This window comes from Bos indicus x Bos taurus, chromosome 8 (genome assembly GCF_003369695.1).
Source record: "Bos indicus x Bos taurus breed Angus x Brahman F1 hybrid chromosome 8, Bos_hybrid_MaternalHap_v2.0, whole genome shotgun sequence".
Taxonomy (NCBI): Eukaryota; Metazoa; Chordata; class Mammalia; order Artiodactyla; family Bovidae; genus Bos; species Bos indicus x Bos taurus.
In genome coordinates this window covers 78,885,387-78,908,330 of record NC_040083.1, presented here as the reverse complement: position 1 = coordinate 78,908,330, position 22,944 = coordinate 78,885,387, and the positions used below count along the sequence as shown (strand labels likewise).

Genomic DNA, 22,944 nt, shown 5'->3' with positions numbered 1-22,944 from the left:
GTTCAAGTATTTCTGAAATGGAGATGACAGTAGAGAAGTATAATTATAGTGTCAGTAGCAGATAACTTTTATATTGATTTTTTTTTATGGGCCAGATACCGAAGTAAGTAAAAAACACTTTGTTATGCAGTGTTTATAAGCTTATTAAAGTATGTCATTTAACAGTGTAGCAGCTCTATGAGGAAATAGCGATTATTTCTCTTATTTAATGGCAGAGTATGCTGAAGCTTAGGATAATCTTGAGTAACTATCCAAGGTTACACTGCTAGTAAATGACTGAGCCAAGAGTCATCCTGGTCTAGGTCATGAGCCTGTCTTGTTATTTATTCATATGTAGTGATCATATATATGAGGTTATACCATACTTATGAAGAGTATCTTCTGTGGACCCTTAGAGAACACTTAAGTAATGAACAACAATATCCTATGATATCCTTATGGTAAAGTAAATATGGCAGTGAGTGTGTTAAATTGTTTTTCGTAAGTATTGCTCTGTATTGGCTGAAACCTAACAAAACTACAATTTTGGTTTTGGCCATATATCATGTGAACTCTTGAGTATTAACTATACTGAGTGGACTGCACATTTATCAGATTGCCTTGCTCAAATTATTTTCTTCTGAGCTATTCTTTGATGATGAATGTTGAATGTTAGTAAGTTTGAGGTTATAGTCCCCAGGGGTACCTGGAAAATACTTGTTTTGACTGGAGAGCAATATATTTTAATAGGTGATTGAGGTAAAGGAGGGAGAAGGCAATGGCACCCCACTCCAGTACTCTTGCCCTGAAAATCCCATGGACGGAGGAGCCTGGTAGGCTGCAGTCCATGGGGTCGCTAAGAGTTGGACATGACTGAGCGGCTTCACTTTCACTTTTCACTTTCATGCATTGGAGAAGGAAATGGCAACCCACTCCAGTGTTCTTGCCTGGAGAATCCCAGGGACGGGGGAGCCTGGTGGGCTGCCGTCTATGGGGTCGCACATATAAATGGGGAGTTATATCCCCTAAAATACAGTTTCAGAAGTTGAAAACCAGTGACCTCTAGGCCATATTCAGCTTGCTAATGATTTTGGTTTCACTTGCAGAGAGTTTTGTTTTGTTTTCATTTATTTTTTCTTGTGGAGCCAAGATTGTCTTTTTTTTTTAATTAATTTTTTTAATGAAGGATAATTGCTTTACAGAATTTTGTTGTTTTCTGTCAAATCTCCACATGAATCACCCATAGGTATACATATGGGTGTATGTATACACCCTTTTGAACCTCCCTCCCATCTCCCTTCCCATCCCACCACTCTAGGTTGATACAGAGCCCTGTTTGAATTTCCTGAGCCATACAGCAAATTCCCGTTGGCTATCTATTTTACATGTGGTAATGTAAGTTTCCATGTTACTCTTTCCATACATCTCACCCTCTCCCCATGTCCATAAGTCTGCTCTCTATGTCTGTTTCTCCATTGCTGCCCTGTAAATAAATTCTTCAGTACCATTTCTCTAGATTTCTTATATGTGCGTTAGAATATGATATTTATCTTTCTCTTTCTGACTCACTTCACTCTGTCTAATAGGTTCTAGGTTCATCCACCTCATCAGAACTGACTCAGATGTATTCCTTTCTATGGCTGAGTAATATTCCACTGTGTATATGTACCACAACTTCTTTATCCATTCATCTGTTGATGAACATCTAGGTTGCTTCTGTCTTCTAGCTATTGTAAATAGTGCTGCAATGAACATTGGGATACATGTGTCTTTTTCAATTTTGGTTTCCTCAGGGTATATGCCTAGGAGTGGGATTTCTGGGTCATATGGTCGTTTTATTCGTCGTTTTTTAAGGAATCTTCATACCATCTTCCATAGTGACTATATCAATTTACATTCCCACCAACAGTGCAGGAGCTTTCCCTTTTCTCCACACCCTCTCCAGCATTTATTGTTTGTAGACTTTTTGATGATGGCCATTCTGACCAGTGTGAGGTGATGTCTTATTGTGGTTTTGATTTGCATTTCTTTAATAATGAGTGATGTTGAGCATTTTTTCATGTGTTTGTTAGCCATCTGTATGTCTTCTTTTAAGAAATATCTGTTTAGGTCTTTTTCCCACTTTTTGATTAGGTTCTTTGTTTTTCTGGCATTGAGTTGTATTAGCTGCTTTTATATTTTGGATATTGATCCTTTGTCTGTTGTTTCATTTGCTATTATTTTCTCCCATTCTGAGGGTTGTCTTTTTCACCTTGCTACAGTTTAATGTGCAAAATCTGTTAAGTTTAATCAGGTCCCATTTGTTTACTTTTGATTTTATTTTCATTACTCTAGGAGATAGGTCATAGAGGATCTTGCTTTAATTTATGTCATCAAGTGTTCTTCCTATGTTTTCCTCTGAGAGTTTTATAGTTTCTGGTCTTACATTTAGGTCTTTAATCCATTTTGAGTTTATCTTTGTGTATGGTGATAGGACGGAGAAGGCAATGGCAACCCACTCCAGTACTCTTGCCTGGAAAATTCCATGGATGGAGGAGCCTGGTAGGCTGCAGTCCATGGGGTCGCTAAGAGTCGGGCACGACTGAGTGACTTCACTTTCACTTTTCACTTTCATGCATTGGAGAAGGAAATGGCAACCCACTCCAGTATTCTTGCCTGGAGAATCCCAGGGACAGAGGAGCCTAGTGGGCTGCCGTCTATGAGCACCAGCAGCAGCAGCGGCTGTCTTTTCCCCATTGTATATTCTTGCCTCCTTTGTCAAAAATAAAATGCCCATAGGTGCAAGGATTTATTTCTGGGCTTTCTTTCTTGTTCCACTGGTCTGTATTTCTGTTTTTGTGCCAGTACCATACTGTCTTGATGATTATAGCTTTGTAGTATAATCTGAAGTCAGGAAGGTTGATGCCTCCAGCTCCATTCTTCTTTCTCAAGACCGCATTGCCTATTCAGGGTCTTTTGTGTTTCCATATGAATTGTGAAATTTTGTGTTCTAGTTCTGTGAAAAATGCCATTGGTAATTTTATAGGGATTGCACCGATTCTGTAGATTGCATTTGGTAGTATAGTCATTTTCACAATATTGATTGTTCCTACCCAGGAACATGAAGTATTTCTCTATCTGTTTATGTCATCTTTGATTTCTTTCATCAGTGCCTTATAATTTTCTGTGTATAGTTCTTTTGTCTCCCTAGGTAAGTTTATTCTTAGGTATTTAATTCTTTTTGTTGCAATGGTGAATGGGATTGAGTCCTTAATTTCTCTTTCTGCTTTTTCATTGTTGGTGTATAGAAATGCAAGTGATTTCTGTGTATTGATTTTGTTCTGCAACTTTGCTAAATTCACTGATTAGCTCTAGTAATTTTCTGATGCTATCTATAGGGTTTTCTATGTACAGTATCATGTCATCTGCAAGCAGTGAGGGCTTTACTTCTTTTCCAATCTATATTCCTTTTATTTCTTTTTCTTCTCTGATTGCTGCAGCTAGGACTTCCAGAACTAGGTTGAATAATAGTGGTGAAAGTGAACACTCTTGTCTTGTTCCTGATCTTAGGGGGAATGCTTTCAGTTTTTCACTATTGAGAATAAGGTTTGCTGTAGGTTTATCATATATGGCCTTTACTGTGTTGAGGTAGATTCCTTCTATGTCCATTTTTTTGAAGAGTTTTAATCATAAATGGGTGCTGAATTTTGTCAAAAGCTTTTCTGCATCTGTTGAGATTATCATATGCTTTTTATCTTTCAATTTGTTAATATGGTGTATCATATTGATTGATTTGCATATATTGAAGAAACCTTGCATTCCTGGAATAAACCCAACTTGATCATGGTGTGTGAGCTTTTTGATGTGTTGCTGAATTCTGTTTGTTAAAATTTTGTTGAGGATTTTTGCATCTATGTTCTAGTGATATTGGCCTGTAGTTTTCTTTTTTTGTGTTGTCTTTGTCTGGCTTTGGTATCAGGGTGATGATGGCCTTGTAGAATGAGTTTGAAAGTGTTCCTTCCTCTGCAATTTTTTGAAAGAGTTGGAAGGATGGGCATTAACTCTTCTCTAAATGTTTGATAGAATTCTGCTGTGAAGCCATCTGGTCCTGGGCTTTTGTTTTTTGGGAGATTTTTGATCACAGCTTCAATTTCAATGCTTGAAATTGGGTTTTCATAATTTCTATTGCTTACTGGTTCAGTCTTAGAAGACTGAACTTTTCTAAGAATCTGTCCATTTCTTCCAGGTTATCCATTTTATTGCCATATAGTTGTTCATAATAGTCTCTTATAATCATTTGTATTTCTGCATTGTCTGTTGTAACCTCTCCTTTTTCATTTCTAATTTTGTTGATTTTATTCTTCTCGCTTTTGTTCTTGATGTATCTGGCTAAAGGTTTGTCAACTGTATCTTCTCAAAGAACCAGCTTTTAGTTTTTTAATCTTTACTCTTGTTTCTTTCATTTCTTTTTCATTTATTTCTGCTCAGATTTTTGTGCTTTCTTTCCTTCTACTAATTTTGTTTTGTTTTTTGGTTCTTTTCCCAGTTGTTTTAGGTGTAAAGTTAGGTTGTCCGTTTGATATTTTTCTCGTTTCTTGAGGTAGGATTGTATTGCTATAAACTCCCCTCTTAGAAATGCTTTTGTTGCATCCCATAGATTTTGAGTTGTTGTATTTTTACTGTCATTTGTTTCTAGAAATTTTTGTATTTCCCTTTTGATTTCTTCAGTATTGTTATTTGTTGGTTATTTAGAAACGTGTTATTTAATCTCCATGTGTTTGTGTTTCTTACAGTTTTTTTCTTATAATTGATATCTAGTCTCATAGCATTGTGGTTAGAAAAAATGCTTGATGCTATTTCAATTTTCTTAAATTTACTGAGGTTTGATTTGTGACCCAAGATGTGGTCTGTCCTGGAGAATGTTCCATGTGCACTTGAGAAGAAGGTGTATTTGTCTGCATTTGGATGGAATGTCCTATAAATATCAATGAGATCCATCTCATCTAATATACCATTTAAGACTTATGTTTCCTTATTTATTTTCTGTTTTGATCACCTGTCCATTGGTGTGAGGGAGGTTTTAAAGTCTCCTACTATTATTGTGTTACTGTCAATTTCTCCTTTTATGTCTTAGTGTTTTTCTTATGTACTTACGTGTTCCTATGTTCGGTGCATAGATAATTACAAGTTTTATGTCTTTCTCTTGGATTGATCCCTTGATCATTATGTAGTGTCCTTCCTTATCTCTTGTAGTCTTCTTTATTTTAAGGTCTATTTTGTCTAATATGAAGATTGCTATTCCAGCTTTCTTTTGCTTCCCATTTGCATGGAATATATTTTTCCATCCTCTCACTTTCAAACTGTATGTATCTTTAGGTCTGAAGTGGGTTTCTTGTAGACAGCATATAAATGGGTCTTGTTTTTATATCCATTCACCCAGTCAGTGTCTTTTGGTTGGAGCATTTAATCCATTTATATTTAAAGTAATTATCGATATATATGTTCCTTTTGTCATTTTCTTAATTGTTTGGGGTTGATTTTGTCGATCTTTTTTCTTTTCTTGTATTTCTTGACTATGTAAGTCCCTTTAACATTTGTTGTAAAGCCAGTTTGGTCATACTGCATTCTCTTAACTTTTGCTTGTCAGAAAAGCTTTTTATTTCTCCATTGATTTTGAATGAAATCTTTGCCAGGTACAGTAATCTTGGTTATAGATTTTTCCCTTTCAACAGTTTAAATATATCCTGCCATTCCCTTCTGCTGAAAGATAAGCTGTTAAGCATATGGGGTTTCCTTTGTATGGTACTTGTTCTTCTCCCTTGCTGCTTTTAATATTCTTTCTTTGTGTTTAGTCTTTGTTAGTTTGATTAGCATGTGTCTTGGCGTGTTTCTCCTTGGGTTTATCCTGTATGGGACTCTTTATGCCTCTTGGACTTGATTGATTATTTCCTTTTCCATGTTGGGGAAATTTTCGACTATAATCTCTTCAAAAATTTTCTCATACCTTTTTGTTTTTCTCTTCTTCTTCTGCGACCCCTATAATTCAAATATTGTTGCATTTGTCATTGTCCCAGAGGTCTCTGAGACTATCCTGAGTTTTTTTCATTCTTTTTACTTTGTTTTGCTCTTGGAAGTTATTTCCACCATTTTATCTTCCAGCTCACTGATTCGTTCTTCTGCTTCAAATAGCCTACTATTGATTGCTTCTAGAGTGTTTTTAATTTCAGTAATTGTATTGTTTGTCTCTGTATGTTTATTCTTTAATTCTTCTGTGTCTTTGTTAATTGATTCTTATATTTTCTCCACTTTGTTTTCAAGGTTTTTGATGATCTTTAGTATCATTCTGAATTCTTTTTCAGGTACTTTGCCTATTTCCTCTTCATTTATTTGGACTTCTGTGTTTCTAGTTTGTTCCTTCTTTGTGTAGTATTTTTCTGCCTTTTCATTATTATTTTTTTAACTTACTGTGTTTGAGGTCTCCTTTTCCCAGGCTTCAGAGTTGAATTCTTTCTTCCTTTTGGTTTCTGCCCCGCTAGGGTTGGTCCAGTGGTTTGTGTAGGCTTTGTATAGGGTGAGATTTGTGCTGAGTTTTTGTTTGCTTGTTTGTTTTTCCTCTGATGGGCAAGGCTGAGTAAGGTGGTAATCCTGTCAGCTGATGGCTGGGTTTGTATTTTTGTTTTATTTGTTGTCTAGATGAGGTGTCCTGCACAGGGTCCTACTGGTGGTTGGGTGATGCTGGGTCTTGTATTCAAGTGGTTTCCTTTGTGTGAGTTCTATATGATACTCACTATGGTTAGTTCTCTGGTAATCTAGGGTCTTAGAGTTAGTGCTGCCACTCCAAAGGGTCAGGGCTTTATCTCTGGTCAGGAACGAAGATTCTACAAGTGTTTTGTTATGGCATTAAGTGAGATTATATCAAAAAATGAGGAACCAAAATGAACCCCAGACAAATGTCAGTTACAAAATCAGGCAAATAATAATTAAAATAATGGATTATACACATATACATATACACCCACGAACAAAGTCAAAACAGTCCAACAAAAATAAAGTGCAATAGATTGACCCAGTGAACAAAGAAAACCAAAAATTACGTCTACCAGGACAAAGCTAACTAAAGCAAAAACTGGAAAACAAAACTAAAGCAAAGTGCCAAGTGGGGAAGAAAGCAATGAAAATAAAACTAACATATGTTGAGAGGAAAGAAAAAAAAGAAAGAATACATATGCAAAGTTAAATAGAGGTAGATAAAGGAGATTTGTATACATTAAAGATTAAATGTAAGGGCAAAAGAACAGTAGAAAAAGCAAACAAAGGATTAAGTGTAGAAAAAGTAATAATAGGCTTGAAAAATTAAAAAAAGAGAAAAGGAAAAAAAAAAAAAAAAGGGAAACTTCCCAGAACTGCTAAAGCCCAATGTAGAGGCAGGGGTTTATAACAACAATAAAAAATGTGGCTGAGAAAGAAAAAGCTCAAAAGCTTAATTAGATTTCATAGGGCCAATAAAATTGACAACTATAGCATAGTGGGAAAAAAAGAAAAAACCAAAAGAATCTACAGAACAAGTCAAAACATAAGAATAATAATTGTTTTTCTTGAGTCACTGCTGTCAGAGTCCTTTCCCTCACTGGGAGTCACAGTCCACCTCACCTCCCTAGGATGCCCTCCAACACTGCTGATCTCTGGACCTGCTTTGGGGGCAGCTCAGAGTCTAATCTGGTCCTACTCCTCTGTCTTCTTTAAATGTCCACAGCTATCAGAACTAGTGCATTTTCTTTTGTGGGAGCTCTCAGTAACCTTTTATATATTCCATAGACACAGAGTCTACCTAGTTGATTGTGTGGATTTAATCTGTAGTTTGTACAGCTGGTGGGAAGTTTTGGGTCTTCTTCCTTAGTCACACTGCCCCTGGGTTTCAATCGTGATTTCATTTCCACTTCTACTTGTGGGTTGTTCACTGGAGTTTGCTCCCGAGGCTGCCCTGGAGGACTTGAGTTTGCCCCTGTGAGGGCCACTTGTGGAGATGGTGCAGCTGCTTGGGTCACAGGGGTTCCGACAGCACCGGGTACTCAGAGGAGTTGGCGGCTAGGGCAGCAGGAAATACAGTGCTCTAGAAGGGTATGGCAACCAGTATTGGCCAATACACTCCAGTATTCTTGCCTGGAGGCCTGACAGAGAAGCCTGGCAGGCCACAGTCTACAAGGTTGCAAAGAGTCGGACACTACTGAAGCAACCCTGCACACTTAGATGCAAGACTTTTTTTTGCCTGTGGCAGCTCTGCCCCAGTGAGAGTTGAGCATGAAGGTGATGCAGCTGCTTGGCTTGTGGGGACCCTGGTGGCGCCAAGTGTGCAGGAACATGGACTGCCTCCGCCATAGGAGTTATGGCCCTATCAGTCTTTTTTCCAGCCTCTTGTAGCTGATCGGAGAAGGCAATGGCACTCTACTCCAGTACTCTTGCCTGGAAAATCCCATGGATGGAGGAGCCTGGTAGGCTGTAGTCCATGGGGTCGCTAAGAGTCGGACACGACTGAGCGACTTCACTTTCACTTTTCACTTTCATGCATTGGAGAAGGAAATGGCAACCCACTCCAGTGTTCTTGCCTGGAGAATCCCAGGGATGGGGGAGCCTGGTGGGCTGCCGTCTATGGGATGGCACAGAGTCAGACACAACTGAAGTGACTTAGCAGTAGCAGTAGCTGATCAGAAGGCCTCTTTGGCCAGTCTTTCTCTGTAGCTCTGCCCATTCAGGGCCCCCTTGGCTGGGATTCTACTCTGTAGATCAGTATATCAGGCACTTAAAGGGGCACCCTGGGGTGGGGTCCGACTCTGTAGTTCAGTGTGTCAGGCGTTTGATGGGCCAGCCTCTCTATTGTTCAGCTGCTGATGGTGGCACCTATGGAGAGAGAGTCTATGGTGATGGCTCCACCCCCTACACGTGACTCAGCAGTATTGCCTTGCTTCCATGGCTGCCCGGCTTTCCTCCACAGGCATTTCCCACCACAATCTCCTCCCTTACATACCCTCAATCTGTCTCTCAGCAGTCAACAGCAGCCCCTTGCCCTGGGATTGCTCCACAATCCCTGAACTCCAGCTCCCAGCCGCTGTACCTTCCAGGGGATCTATGTCCCTGTCTGGAGTATGTATGGCTGCAGCAAGGACTGCGTTCCATTTAGGCTGCCACAGATCAGCTGTTTCACTTTCAGCCTTAAATGTTTCTCCTCTGACTCTGTTGCCCAGATGTGGGGATCAGACCCCTGCTTCAGTTCCCCCACCCTCCAAGGGGGGGTTCCAGTCCTACTAACACTCCTGTTTTTCTCCCTAGTTCCTTTGTCCTACCGAGTTTTGTGTGGGTCTATATATTTGTTTCCTCTGGTCAGGTACTCCTGTCTGCTCTCAGCTGGTGTTCTGTATGCCCTTCTGTGTCTGAAGGTGTATTCCTGATGTATCTGTGGAGAGAGATGTACTCCATGTCCACCTACTCCTCTGCCATCTTGTTCTCCCTGTTTTTATTTTTTAATAGATCCCCAGCCTTTAACATGTGAGAGACTCCACGTAGTGATCCAAGTTTCCATTGTTTCTTGTAAATTTGGTATTGCACCCTTAATGTCTCTTCCTACCTGGCAGCATTTTGTTGTGTTTAGACAGATCCTGTGTTCCCCCGTTTTCCACAGCATCCCCCAGCAGGCCTCCTCAGGTACATCACGTGCTGGCCCTGTGGGTATCGAGCTTTTTTATCTTGTTTTACAATGCAGAATGTTGCTGTAGAACTGAGATGTTATATCAGCCTTTTAATACCATTTTTCTTAAGAAAAACTGCAAACTTTTGTAAGTATTAATTTTTTATACATTTATGGTAGGTATTTCATAAATTTAATATTTAATAAATGGTTTTGACAAATGGATGTTTTTAGTCATTCACCATACTTGAATACTTGTATTTTTTGGTGTGGCATATCTGAGTATATGTAAGTGCCATGTCTTTCATTGTTGAAGATCTGGGTGATATAAATTTTTGATTTGTTTATTACTATAATTTTAGCTTTTTAAAAGTTTTGCTTTTGTAGAAAGAATTTGCTATTTGAAAGTTAGGACACTGACTCTAAATCAAGGATTTATATCATAATCCTTTGATGCTTGGTTTTTTCTTGATAGACTGCTGTGTCAGTGATGAGTTAGTTTTGTAAAATAAAAAACTAAAAATAAATATGCCTAATTATATAATGCTAGATTAAGAATTTTCTATATAGAAAAGCATATAGTCATTAAGGTTTTTTAAATAAAGCTATTGGCCTTGTGCTGGTTATTTTTCTAGAACTTAGACTTTTAAAATATTGATTTTTGTCTAAATTTTATGTACTGATTTATTTTGTACACATATATGTAGAGGGATGATAATTTTTATTTTAAGAATTTTTATCATTTTATATTTTTTTATTCAAAATTTACTTGGAGGAAAATTGTGCCTTAGCATATAATAATGAATTTTGGTCAAACTTCTTGCCTTAGCATATAATAATGAATTTTGGTCAAACTTCTTTATGATTTCAGAACAAAAATTGCCCAAGATATTGAGAGGCTAATACATCAGAGTGATATCATAGATCGAGTGGTATATGACTTAGATAACCCAAAGTAAGTCTCATTTTTATGTTTTAGTGTTGTTGGTTTTATTCTTATCTTAAAATTTCAGTGTTCTTTTAAAACACAAAGAAATATAGTTAACTTCCACCTAGTTAAGCCTCACTCTGTTTTTATCTTTTACCAGAGATATAATGGTAATGTAAATCATGTTTATTTGGTTAAATTGAGTATGCTACAAATTTAGTTTTTCTTATGTGGGCTTTTAATAGGTTTAATAAGGGAAACATCACATCTGATGCTTTGTTTTTAAAAGCTGAAACTACCTCCACTTAAGATAATGGAGATTTCATACGAATGCTGCAGTTTTGTCCTGTAATACTGAGCCTTTGTTTCCTTAGGACAACAAATTACCATCCCCTTTAGAAGGAAAATATGCTTGCTGATTTTCCACAGTCCCCACTTCTCACTTTCGTCTCTTACTGTTTACAATCTGCTTCAATCATTTCATGTTACTTGCCTGACTTTTGAAGCCATTTGTTTGTGATCCCTGGTGGCTCAATGGGTAAAGAATCTACCTGCAGTGCAGGAGACTGTCGGCAGCACAGGAGCCTGGGTTTCGATTCCTGAGTCTGGAAGATCCCCTGGAGAAGGAAACGGCAAGCCACTCCAGTATTTTTGCCTGGAAATTCCCATGGACAGAGGAGCCTGGTGGGCTACATACAGTTCATGGGATTTTAAGAGTCGGACATGACTTGGTGACTAAACCACAACAATGTTTTAGTGTAATTTCCAGTTTAGGGTTATCACTGGTGCCATTGCGTTTAATGATTTTGTTGTTGTTGTTGTTCAGTCAGTCACATCTGATTCTTTACAACCCAATGGACTGCCTCACGCCAGGCTTCCCTGTCCTTCACCATCTCCCAGAGCTTGTTCAAACTCATGTCCATTGAGTCAGTGATGCCATCCAGCTGTCTCATCCTCTGTCGTCCCCTTCTCCTCCTGCCTTCACTGTTTCCCAGCATCAGGGTCTTTTCTAATGAGTCAGCTCTTCACATGAGGTGGCCAAAGTATTGAAGCTTTAGCTTCAACATCAGTCCTTCCAATGAATACTCAGGACTGATCTCCTTTAGGATGGACTGATTGGATCTCCTTGTAGTCCAAGGGACTCTAAACAGTCTTCTCCAACACCACAGTTCAAAAGCATCAGTTCTACGGCATTCAGCCTTCATTATGGTCCAACTCTCATATCCATGCATGATTAAGCTTCTCATTACTGGATACAAATGATTTAATAGTAGTCATATTCATCATTTTTCATTTTCATTTATTTACTTATATATAATTCATTAGGTGCCATTGCATTGTCTTCAGTAATGAGAACTTTAATCAGCCCATGAATGGGTTTTCGCTCTCTCTCCTTCAACATTCTAATATTTTGGAGAGATTTTATATTTCATTAGTCTTATTTGGAGGAAATAAAACATTTTAAAAGATTTTTGTTAAGAGAGTAGGTAATGTTATGTCAGAGCTAATGACTGAATTTGAAATAACATTCACAAAAATAAAAAACAAATCTATTCATAATTTCTTAGTTATTTCAATGTTTCTAATTCTGTGTTTGGAGAAGGTGATGGCACCCCACTCCAGTACTCTTGCCTGGAAAATCCCATGGATGGAGGAGCCCAGTAGGCTGCAGTCCTTGGGGTTGCTCAGAGTCAGACAGGACTGAGTGAATTCACTTTCACTTTTCACCTTCATGCATTGGAGAAGGAAATGGCAACCCACTCCAGTATTCTTGCCTGGAGAATCCCAGGGACGGGGGAGCCTGTTGGGCTGCCATCTATGGGGTTGCACAGAGTCGGACACGACTGAAGTGACTTAGCAATTCTGTGTTAGACCAGACAATGTGGTAACACAGAACCTCAAGAACTCTTAAGTGTAGAATATTCTTGTTGTTTAGTTGCTCAGTCATGTCTGACTCTGTGTGACCCTATGGACTGTAGCCCGCCAGGACCTTCTGTCCATGGAATTCTCCAGACAAGAATACTGGAGTGAGTTGCCATTTCCTCCTCCAGAAGATCTTCCAGACCCAGGGAAGTGTCACATGCCAGTGCTATTTCTAACTGAAGTGCCTTTGGACAAAAGCATTGGTCTTCTGGGAGTCTTCATTTTCCCCCATTAGAATGTAAGCTCGAGAAGAGCAAGAATTTGTATTCAGTCAGGGAAATAGATAGCTAAAACAGTATCTGGCACCTAGTAGGAGCTCAATAAGTACTTGCTAAAGTAAGGAATATGTAAAATGAGAATAATACTTCCACCTTTTGGGTACTAATTATATTAGTACAATAGATAATGAAGCTCTCTAAATTAAAAAATAGTTTTACCTGAGAACTGCATAGTTTCTAGAATTATTGGTACTCAATACAAGTCATATGCACTTTAAAAAATAACTGGTCTTTTCCATAAGATTACTAATATTTAGAAATGGCATCTAATGAGACAAAATTTTTGTGATTAATATTCACTATATAATTGTGGGGGAAATCTCTACTTGTAATTATAATATTTTGTTCTGTAAATATTAGCCAGAGTTTGTAGTTTGCTTGTGTTGATTTTGTTCTTTGGCTTAAAAATAATGAGGAGGGTGAGCGAGCAATAATGGTGCATTTTTAATCTATAGTGTAGTTTCGTTTTTGCTCACTTGTTTAAATGCTATGTATTTTTTATTCTTACTTTAAATTTTTATTTAGCTATACCATTCCAGAAGAAGCAGATGTGTTGAAGTTTAACTCCAAATTTGAATCTGGGAATCTGCGTAAAGTAATTCAAATTAGAAAGTAAGTCATTAAAATTCTTCTCGTTTTGTGTATAGATATTTTCCTAATTTTCATCAAATTTGTTTATTTTCTGTTTTCAGAAATGAATATGACCTTATTCTGAACTCAGACATAAATAGCAATCATTATCATCAGTGGTTTTACTTTGAAGTCAGTGGAATGCGACCAAGTATTGCTTATAGGTTCAACATCATTAACTGTGAAAAGTCCAACAGTCAGTTTAATTATGGTAAGACAACATTTCATCCAAATTGAGTACAACTAAAGATTTATTACATGTGCTACTTAAAGTTTTTAATGAAGTCTGTTCATCCAGAAGAGAATTACATAAAACAATCTCTTTTTAACTTTTTTATTTTGAATAGAGTCATAAAAAGTTAAAAGTTGTAGAAGTTGCAGAGAAGTTCTGTTCACCAGATTTCCTCTAATGGTTACATCCTACGTAGCTGTACTAGAATGTCAAAACCAGGGTTTGACGTTGGCACAGTGTGGGTGCATAATTCTGTGCCTTTTTATTACATTTGTAGATTCTTATTATTGTCACCACAACTAGGATAGAGAATTCTTTCAGTACCACCAAGCCTGTGCTACTCCTTTATAGTTCACCATTCAGTTGTAGTTTTCTGTAAATTTTAAAATCTAATTGAAGAAGTTTCCTTTATTACTAGTTTACTGAGAGTTTTTGTTATAAATGGGTATTAAATTTTGACACATGCTTTTTTTCATCAAATGATATGATCATGTGATTTTTCTTCTTTAGCCTGTTAAGATGGCATGTTATATTAATTCATTTTCGAATACTGAACCAGCCTTTTTTATCTGTGAATGAGTTAAATATGTGAATTATAGTCATCATATATAATTGCTAATGTTTTATTAAGAATTTTTAAATTTCTATTCAAGAGGTATTTGAGATATATATATATATACACACACACACACACATATATATGTTTTTTTTATATCATATCTGATTTTGGCATATCATGGTAACAATTACAATTACTTCTAAAACTAGTTGAGTAATACTCCCTCCTCTTATTTTCTGAAAGAGCTTGTGCATATTTGGTGTTAATTCTTAAATGCTTCGTAGAATTCTCCAGAGAAATCATCTGGGCCAGGAGACTTCTTATTTGGTACTCTTTTAAATTAGAGATTAAATTTCTTCTTTAGTAGTTTTTAGGAATATTCAGATTATCTATTTCACCTTGGGTGAGTTATAGTAGTTTGTTCTTTATAGGAATTGATCAGTTTCTTATAAATTTTCAAATGTGTATGTAAAGTTGTTCATAGTATTTTCTTACTGTCTTTTTAATATCTTCAGGGTCTCTAGTGATATCCTGTATTTAATTCCTGACAATAGTAACTTGTGTCTTGTCTTTATTTTTCTTGGTCAGTTTTGTTGATATTTTAAAGAACCAGCTTTTTGTTTCACTGTTTTTCTCTAGTGTTTTTCTCATTAGCAGTTTTTAAAAACCCTAGGGTTGTACCAGCAAAAAAGCTATATTTATAGCCTCATTTAAGGCTTTGTACTTATTAGTACTTTAATAGATGTCAAACTTGGGGTTATTTGCCAAGGCATCAGGTTTTTATAGTCAGGTATTATTTAAGTGGAAGATTATTTAATTGTATAAACTTAATATCAGTAATTGAAAATTAAGACATCAAGTTTTTTATTTGATGATAATTTTGTGTTAAGAAAAATTTTTTTCTGGTGTATAAAGACTGAAGAGCTTTAACAGCTAAGGTCAGAGAAGGCAATGGCACCCCACTCCAGTACTCTTGCCTGGAAAATCCCATGGAAGGAGGAGCCTGGTAGGCTGCAGTCCATGGGGTCGCTAAGAGTCAGACATGACTGAGCGACCTCACTTTCACTTTTCACTTTCATGCATTGGAGAAGGAAATGGCAACCCACTCCAGTGTTCTTGCCTGGAGAATCCCAGGGACAGGGAAGCCTGGTGGGCTGCCGTCTATGGGGTCACACAGAGTCGGATGCGACTGAAGTGACTTAGCAGCAGCAACAGCTAAGGTATGACATGCTATATTATCTGTTTCAGATAATTGTTCTAAAATGTTAAAAGCATGAATATGATGATACTCTATATAAGGGGACATTTATGAAAATTGAAGCTTTCAAGATTTGATTCTTCCCAATTGTCATTATTTATATGGAAAACAGAAAATTGTATACTCCAGATAATTATTTCACATACATAGGATAAAGCTTTAATCAGATTCACTATTTAATGTAATAATTCTGGGAAGATAAGGCTTATAATATCTGATTTAGTTATAAACATTTTTAAAGTTTTAAAAATGTTTTAAGTAATCTAATTTAAAATGATGTATTCTTATAAAAATATATTTTGACTGAGGATTCAGTGGTTATATTGACTTACATGAATAGTGATATGAATATTCTTGATAAAATCTTGTTTTATTTTTTGACTTTTGGGTATGACTGCTAATCATTGAATGTCCTATTTTTTAGAAACATTTGTTGACCTTAAACTTTCATATAACTTTAAAAATTACTTTAATTGAAAAATCATTCAAAATAATACCAAAATAAGTAAAAGATCTTATGTTTTCCCTATTTAACTTATAAATATTCAATATAATGCTAACATAATATTTTACAGGAGTGAAGGACAATTATGAGTAAAATATAAAGGCATATTTATTCCAGAAATGATAGAGAATATTCAAATACTAGTGCTATAGGTAGATGGTACCTTTACTATTTATTTATTGACTTTTATATAATAATACACTAAGCTTTATTAAAATACTTTAATTTTTATAATTAAAAGCACATATTTTGGAGTAATATTTCTCTATTAAAAAAACTGTATTTCTGTGTGATAATTTCTTCCTTTAGTGTCATTTTAAATTTAAAATGAATAAAATTCTGTAACTAAAACCAAGTCAAAACATTGAGACAGATGGCTGCTTTAATTTTTAAGTTTCCCCTCCTTTTCACCCTGGGCCCTTTGGGTATTCTTGTTCGTATTACTATTAATATATTATACATTCCAAACTCACTTTGTATAAAATCTGGAAAACAGAACGCTGGTAAGAAGAAAATTAAAACCATCAACAATACATCATCCAAAGAAATTTATTTTAATGTTTGTTGTTTCTTTCCAGCTTTTTTTTATAATGCATTATGTGATCTTTCCATATATATAGTTATGTGTTTTTTAAAAAAAATGCTCATAACACACAGAGTTTCATAACCTGCATCTAAACTAAAGATTATATCATCATTATTTTTCTGGTCATTAAACAAATATCCCTCTGAAGCATAGTTTAATGGATATCTTGTCGAAGTTCTGTAACATTTATCCAACTGTTCCTTTGTTAGACTTCTAAGCCATTTTTATTTTGATTCTAGTTTTATTGAGATTAATTGACCTACAGCACTGTATAAGTTTAAACTGTACAGCATATGATTTGACTTATAAAATGATTACAAAGTTTAGTGACCCTATTGCACCTTAGGTTGTATCTAATTATTTTATACTTTAACTTCTACTGAGATGAACATTATTGTATTATACTAAATATCTGTGTATATAGTAATTTACTTACATATTCACAGAAGTGGAATTTATTTATCTGTCTTCCAGCTGTTAAGTGTTTTTTTGTTTTTTTGTTTGTTTTTGTTTTTTGGATTATGAAACCATGGATCATATGGGATTTACTATTCCAAATAAGGGAATTTGGTAAAGTAAATAAACTTTAGAGAAGATTCTCTAAGAAGGAAATAGAAGATAAAATCCACTGTTTAGCATTTTGTTATCCATCCTTAATCTTACTATTCACATAATTTTAAAATTAAATTTTACCCTTTTATACATTTGAGTTCAAAATATGAAAAGTCATTATATGTTATGTTTTTAAATTACACAATATGTGGTAATAACATTTCCCCATGCCATGAAGTGCCAGTACCAAAATCAGATTGATTGTATTCTTTGCAGCCAAAAATGGAGAAGCTCTATATGGTCAGCAAAAACAAGACCTGGAGCTGACTGTGGCTCAGATCGTGAGCTCCTTATTGCAAAATCCAGCTTTAAATTGAAGAAAGTAGGGAAAACCACTAGAATCCCTTATAGTTACACAGTGGAGGTGGCAAACAGATTCAAGGGATTAGATCTGATAGACAGAGTGCCTGAATAACTAGAAATGGAGTTCATAACACTGTACAGAAGGCAGTGACCAAAACCATCCCCCACTCCCCAAAATGCAAGAAGGCAAAGTGGTTGTCTAAGGAGGCCTTGTAGCTGGGAAAAGAGAAGAAGCAAAAGGCAAAGGAGAAAGGGAAAGATATGCCCAACTGAACGCAGAATTCAGAGAATATCAAGAAAAGATAAGAAAGCCTTCTTAAATGAACAGTGCAGTGAAATAGAGGAAAACAGTAGAATGGGAATGGCTAGAGGTCTTTTCAAGAAAATTTGAGATATCAAGGAAACACTTAATGCAAGGATGGGCACGATAAGGGACAGAAGAGTTAAAAGGACCTAACAGAAGCAGAAGAGATTTAAGAATCGGTGGCAAGAATACAGAGAACTGTAAAGGAAAGGTCATAATGACTTGGAAAACCATGATGGTGTGGTCACAGATATAGAGCCAGACATCCTGGAGTGTGAAGTCATGTTGGCCTTAGGAAGCATTACTATGAACAAAACTAGTGGAGGTGATGGAATTCCAGTTGAGCTATTTCAAATCCAGAAGATGATGGTGTGAAAGTGCTGCACTCAATATGTCAGCAAATTTGGAAAACTCAGCAGTGGCCACAGGACTGGAAAAGGTCAGTTTTCTTTCCAATCCCAAAGAAGGGCAATGCCAGAGAATGTTTAAACTACCACACAATCACACTCATTTCACGTGCTAGCAAGGTTATGCTCAAATTCCTTCAAGCTAGGCCACAGCAGTGTGTGAAGCGAGAACTACCAAAGGTACAAGCTGGGTTTCAAGGAGGCAGAGGAACCAGAGGTCAAATTGCCAACATTTGTTGGGATTGTGGAGAAAACAAGGGAGTTCCAGAAAAATACCTACTTCTGCTTCACTGACTATGCTAAAGCTTTTGACTTCGTGGATCACAACAAACTGGAAAATTCTTACAAAGATGGGAGTACCAGACCACTTTACCTGTCTCCTGAGAAACCTGTATATGGGTCAAGAAGCAACAGTTAGAACTGGACATGGAACAACGGATTGGTTCTAAATTGGGAAAGGATTACATCAAGGCTGTATATTTTCATTAACTTCCATGCAGAGTATATCATGTAAAATGTCAGGCTGGATGAATCACAAGCTGCAATCAAGATTGCTGGGAAAAATAACAAATACGATACCACTCTAATGGTGAAAAGTGAAGAGGAACTAAGGAGCCTCTTGAGGGTGAAAGAGCAGAGTGAAAAGCTGGCTTGAAACTCAACATTAAAAAGCTAAGATCATGGCGATTGGTCCCATCACTTCCTGGAAAATAGAAGGGAAAAAGTGGAAGCAGTGACACAGCTCTTATCAACTTCTGGCCCTCATCATACTCTAGCATTTGTTTGGGAATTTTTGTTGCTCTAGCATCACTAGATTTTAATTGTTCTGATTTTTCAGTCTCGTGCACCATCCTTGTTGCTCTCATATCACTTTGATTTTTAAGTTATTTTGACTTCGTAAAATAGTTTAACATTCTGTAGTCTTTTTCAAAAATGATTTAACAGTTTTTTCTAACTTTATTTTTCCTGAATAATTTTTTCTCAGTATTATTCTGAATAATTTTATCAGACAGCCCCAAATTTCCATTGCATAAACTTATACAATAATGTGGAAGAAACTGGATTTCTTATATTAAATCTTGCCACTTAAGAACATGGTGTATATATTTGTTTTCTCAAGTTTTTATTCCCTCACCTAAATTTTTTAGTTTTCTTCTTGTAAGTTTTATACCCTTCTTTTTACCTTTATTCTTAAGTATTTTATGTATTTTTCCCCCCTGTTCTGAAAGAGTATTTTCAAGTTTGTCATTATTTAGAATTAAGGAAGCTGATGGGCTTCCCTGGTAGCTCAGCTGGTAAAGACCCTGCCTACAATGAGACTCTGGTTCAATTCTTGGGTTGGGAAGATCCCTTGGAGAAAGAGATAGGCTACCCACTCTCATTTTCTTGGGCTTCCCTGGTAGCTCAGACAGGAAGCTGAGGAATTTTATGTTTCCTTGAAAATCAAACTCCTTACCTAACTTTCTTATTAGCTCTCAGTGTTTCTCAGATGATGCTTTGAATTTTTTGGGTAGTTCCTTAGAATTTATTCTTATCCCTAATTATGTAATTGTTTCATTGCTTTTGGCTAGATCATTGAGATTGTTTAAAGGAAGACTTTGGGCATGTTTTATTTTGACTTTAATATAAATGCTACTAGTATTTCTCTTATTTATGTTCGCTCTTGTTTTGAGATACATATTCTTTCTAAAGAATTTTTATTTTTACTGATTTTTAAAAAATCAGAATTATTTTCTTTCACTCTTTGCATTTATAGGAATGACCATATAATGTATAACCTATTGATGTGCTATATTAATTTTGCATCCTGCAACTTTCCTGAATTCATTGAAGAACTCTAGTAGTATTTTTAGTGGCATCTTTAAGATTTTCTACGTATAGTGTCATGTCATCTACAAACAATGAGTTTTACTTCCTCTTTTCCATTTCAAATTCCTTTTATTTTTGTTATTTGACAGTTGTGCCTAGGATTTCTGATACTGTGTTGAATAAAAAGTGAGGAGAGCGGGTGTCCTTGTTTTGTTCCTTACCTCAGAGAAAATGCTTTCAGCTTTTTGTCATAGAATATGGTGTTAGGTGTAGGCTAATAATATATGGCCTTTATTATGTTGAGGTATGTTCCATCTATACCCCCTTCTGGGAAGATTTTATCATAAATGGATGTTGAATTTGATGAAAAGCTTCTTCTGCACCTACTGAGATAATCATATGGTTTTTATTCTTCAGTTTGTTGTTATGATGTATCACACTGATTGATTTGTGGATATTGAACCATCCTTGTGCTAAATCCCTGGGCTAAATCCCAGTGGATTATGGTGTATGATCATTTTAACATATGGTTGGATTTAGTTTGCTAATATTTTGTTGAGGATTTTTGCATCTATGTTCGTCAGTGATAATAGCTTGTAATTTTCTTTTTGTGTGATCTCTTTGTCTTATTTTTCATGTCAGAGGGATGTTATCTTCATAAATGAGTTCAGTTGTAGTCCTTCCTCAGCAATTTTTGGAATAGTTTGAGAAGGGTAGATCTTAACTCTTCTTTACATGTTTGGCAGAATTCACTGGTGAAGTCGTGTGGTCCAGGACTCTTGCTTGTTTGGAGTTTTAAAATTATTGATTCAGTTTCATCATGGGTCTTGCTTATTTATGTCTTCTATTTCTTCCTGGTTCAGTCATGGGAAATTGTACGTTTCTAGGAGTTTGTCCGTTTGTGGAAGTTTGTCCATTTCTTCCAGCTTGTCTATTTTATTGGCATACAACTGTTCATAGTAATCATCTTTTTTATTTCTGTGGAATTGGCTGTAACTTCTCCCCTTTTTTTTTCCTCACTTATTCATTTGGGCCTTCTTTTTTTTCTTGATGAGTCTGCATAATGGTTAATCAGTTTTATCATTTCAAAGAACTGGCTTTTAGTTTCATTGATCTTTTCTATATTTTTAGCCTCTATTTTCTTCTTTTTTGATTTTGTAATTTCTTTTCTTCTACTAACTTTGGGTTTTGTTTGTTCTTTTTCCTTTAGATGTAAGGTTGGGTTATTTTTCTTTAAGTTTAAAGTTAGATTGTTTGAGATATTTTTCTTGTTCCTGAGGTAAATATATTAATTTAAAATTCTTAGAACTGCTTTTGCTGTATCAGTTAGACATCAGATCTATTTTGTTTTTCTTTTCATTTGTCTTTGTTTTTCTTTGTTTGTTTGTATCTTTAGCGAATCATTGGTTATTTAGGAGTATATTGTTTAGTTTCCATTTCTTTGTGCTTTTTGTAGGGTTTTTGTTTTGTTTTTTTTTTTGGTAGTCTCATAGCATTGTGGTCATGAAAAAAGTTTGATGTGCTTTCAGTTTTCTTAAATTTACTAAGGCCTGCTTTGTGGCCTAGCATGAGATCTATCCTAGAGAATGTTCCAGCTGCACTTGAAAAGAATGTGTTATCTGCTGCTTTTGGATGGAGTGTTTATATATATCTATTATGTTCATCTGGTTTAATGTGTAATTTAAGCCCAGTGTTTCCTTATTTATTTTCTGTCTGGATGATCTTTCCATTGATATCTGTTAATATTTACCCTGTGTGTTTAGCTGCTCCTAAGTTGTGTGCATATGTGTTTGTAATTGTTATATTTTCTTCTAGGATTGATCCCTTGATCATTATATAATGTTCTTCTTTGTCTTTTTTGGCACTGTCTTTGTTTAAAATCTATTTTGTCTCATACAAGTATTGCTACACTGCCTTTATTTTGATTTCTATTTGCGTGGAATACCTTTTTCCATTCCCTCACTTTCAGTCTGTGTCTTTGGATATGAAGTGAGTCTCTTGTAGGTGACATATATTGTTGCCATATAATGGGTCTGTCTTTTGATTGGAGCATTTGTTCTGATTATAGTTAAAGTAATTATTGATATGTATGTACTTATTGCCATTTTGTTAACTGTTTGAGGGTTGTTTTTGTTGGTCTTTTTTGTTTTTTATTTTCTTCTCCTGTGATTTAATGACTATCTGTAGTATTATGTTTGGATTCCTTTCTCTTTTGTGTGTGTATCTATTATAGATTTTGTTTTGTTGTTACCATGAGGCTTATATGTAGCAATTTATATTTATATACATGATTATTTAGATTGGTTATATCTTAATTTAAAATGCATTTTAACAACCCTGTATTTGTACTCTTTTCTTCTCACTGTTACCATTTTTATATCATATTTTGCATCTGTTTTTTTGTATATTCCTTTACTGCTTATTGTGGATATAGGTTGATTTTACTGCTTTTGTTTTTAACCTTTCTACTTGCTCTGTACATGTCTGTGTTACTACCTTTACTTTATGTTTGCCTTTACTGATGAGTTTTTCTAGTAGTTTTCATATTTCTAGTTTTGGCTTTTTCTTTTTCACTTAGAGAAGTCCTTTTAACATTCCTTGTAAAACTGGTTGTTGGTGCTGAACTCTTTTAGCTATTTCTTGTCTGTAAAACTTTTGATCTCTCTATCAAATCTGAATGAGAGCCTTGCCAGATAGAGTATTCTTGATTGTAGATTTTTCTCTTTCTTCATTTTAAATGTTTCATGCCACTGTCTTCTAGTCTGCAGGGTTTTTGCTGAAAAGTCAGCTGACAGCCTTATGGGAGTTCCCTTTTATGTAACTTGTTGCTTTTTCCTTGCTCCTTGTGTGGTCCTCCTTGGGTTGATTCTTTTTGGGACTTTTTGTGGCTTCTGGACCCGAATATCTATACCCTTCCCCTATTAGGGTGGTTTTCAGCTATTATTTCTTCAAATATGTTATTTGCCCCTTTCT

At 35.7% G+C, this 22,944-nt stretch overlaps 1 protein-coding gene across 4 annotated transcripts in view; it reads left to right on the top strand.

Annotated features, from left to right (window-relative positions):
- The window catches only part of AGTPBP1 (ATP/GTP binding protein 1), a 193,360-nt gene that overhangs the window by 118,490 nt on the left and 51,926 nt on the right, over positions 1–22,944 (top strand). For 3 of the 4 annotated variants that reach the window (XM_027550143.1, XM_027550146.1, XM_027550144.1), the window contains 3 exons: positions 10,509–10,592; positions 13,292–13,378; positions 13,459–13,607. In XM_027550143.1, coding sequence (XP_027405944.1) covers positions 10,509–10,592; positions 13,292–13,378; positions 13,459–13,607 — 320 coding nt within the window. The remainder of the gene's footprint in view (positions 1–10,508; positions 10,593–13,291; positions 13,379–13,458; positions 13,608–22,944) is intronic. The other variant, XM_027550145.1, reaches the window with a different exon arrangement.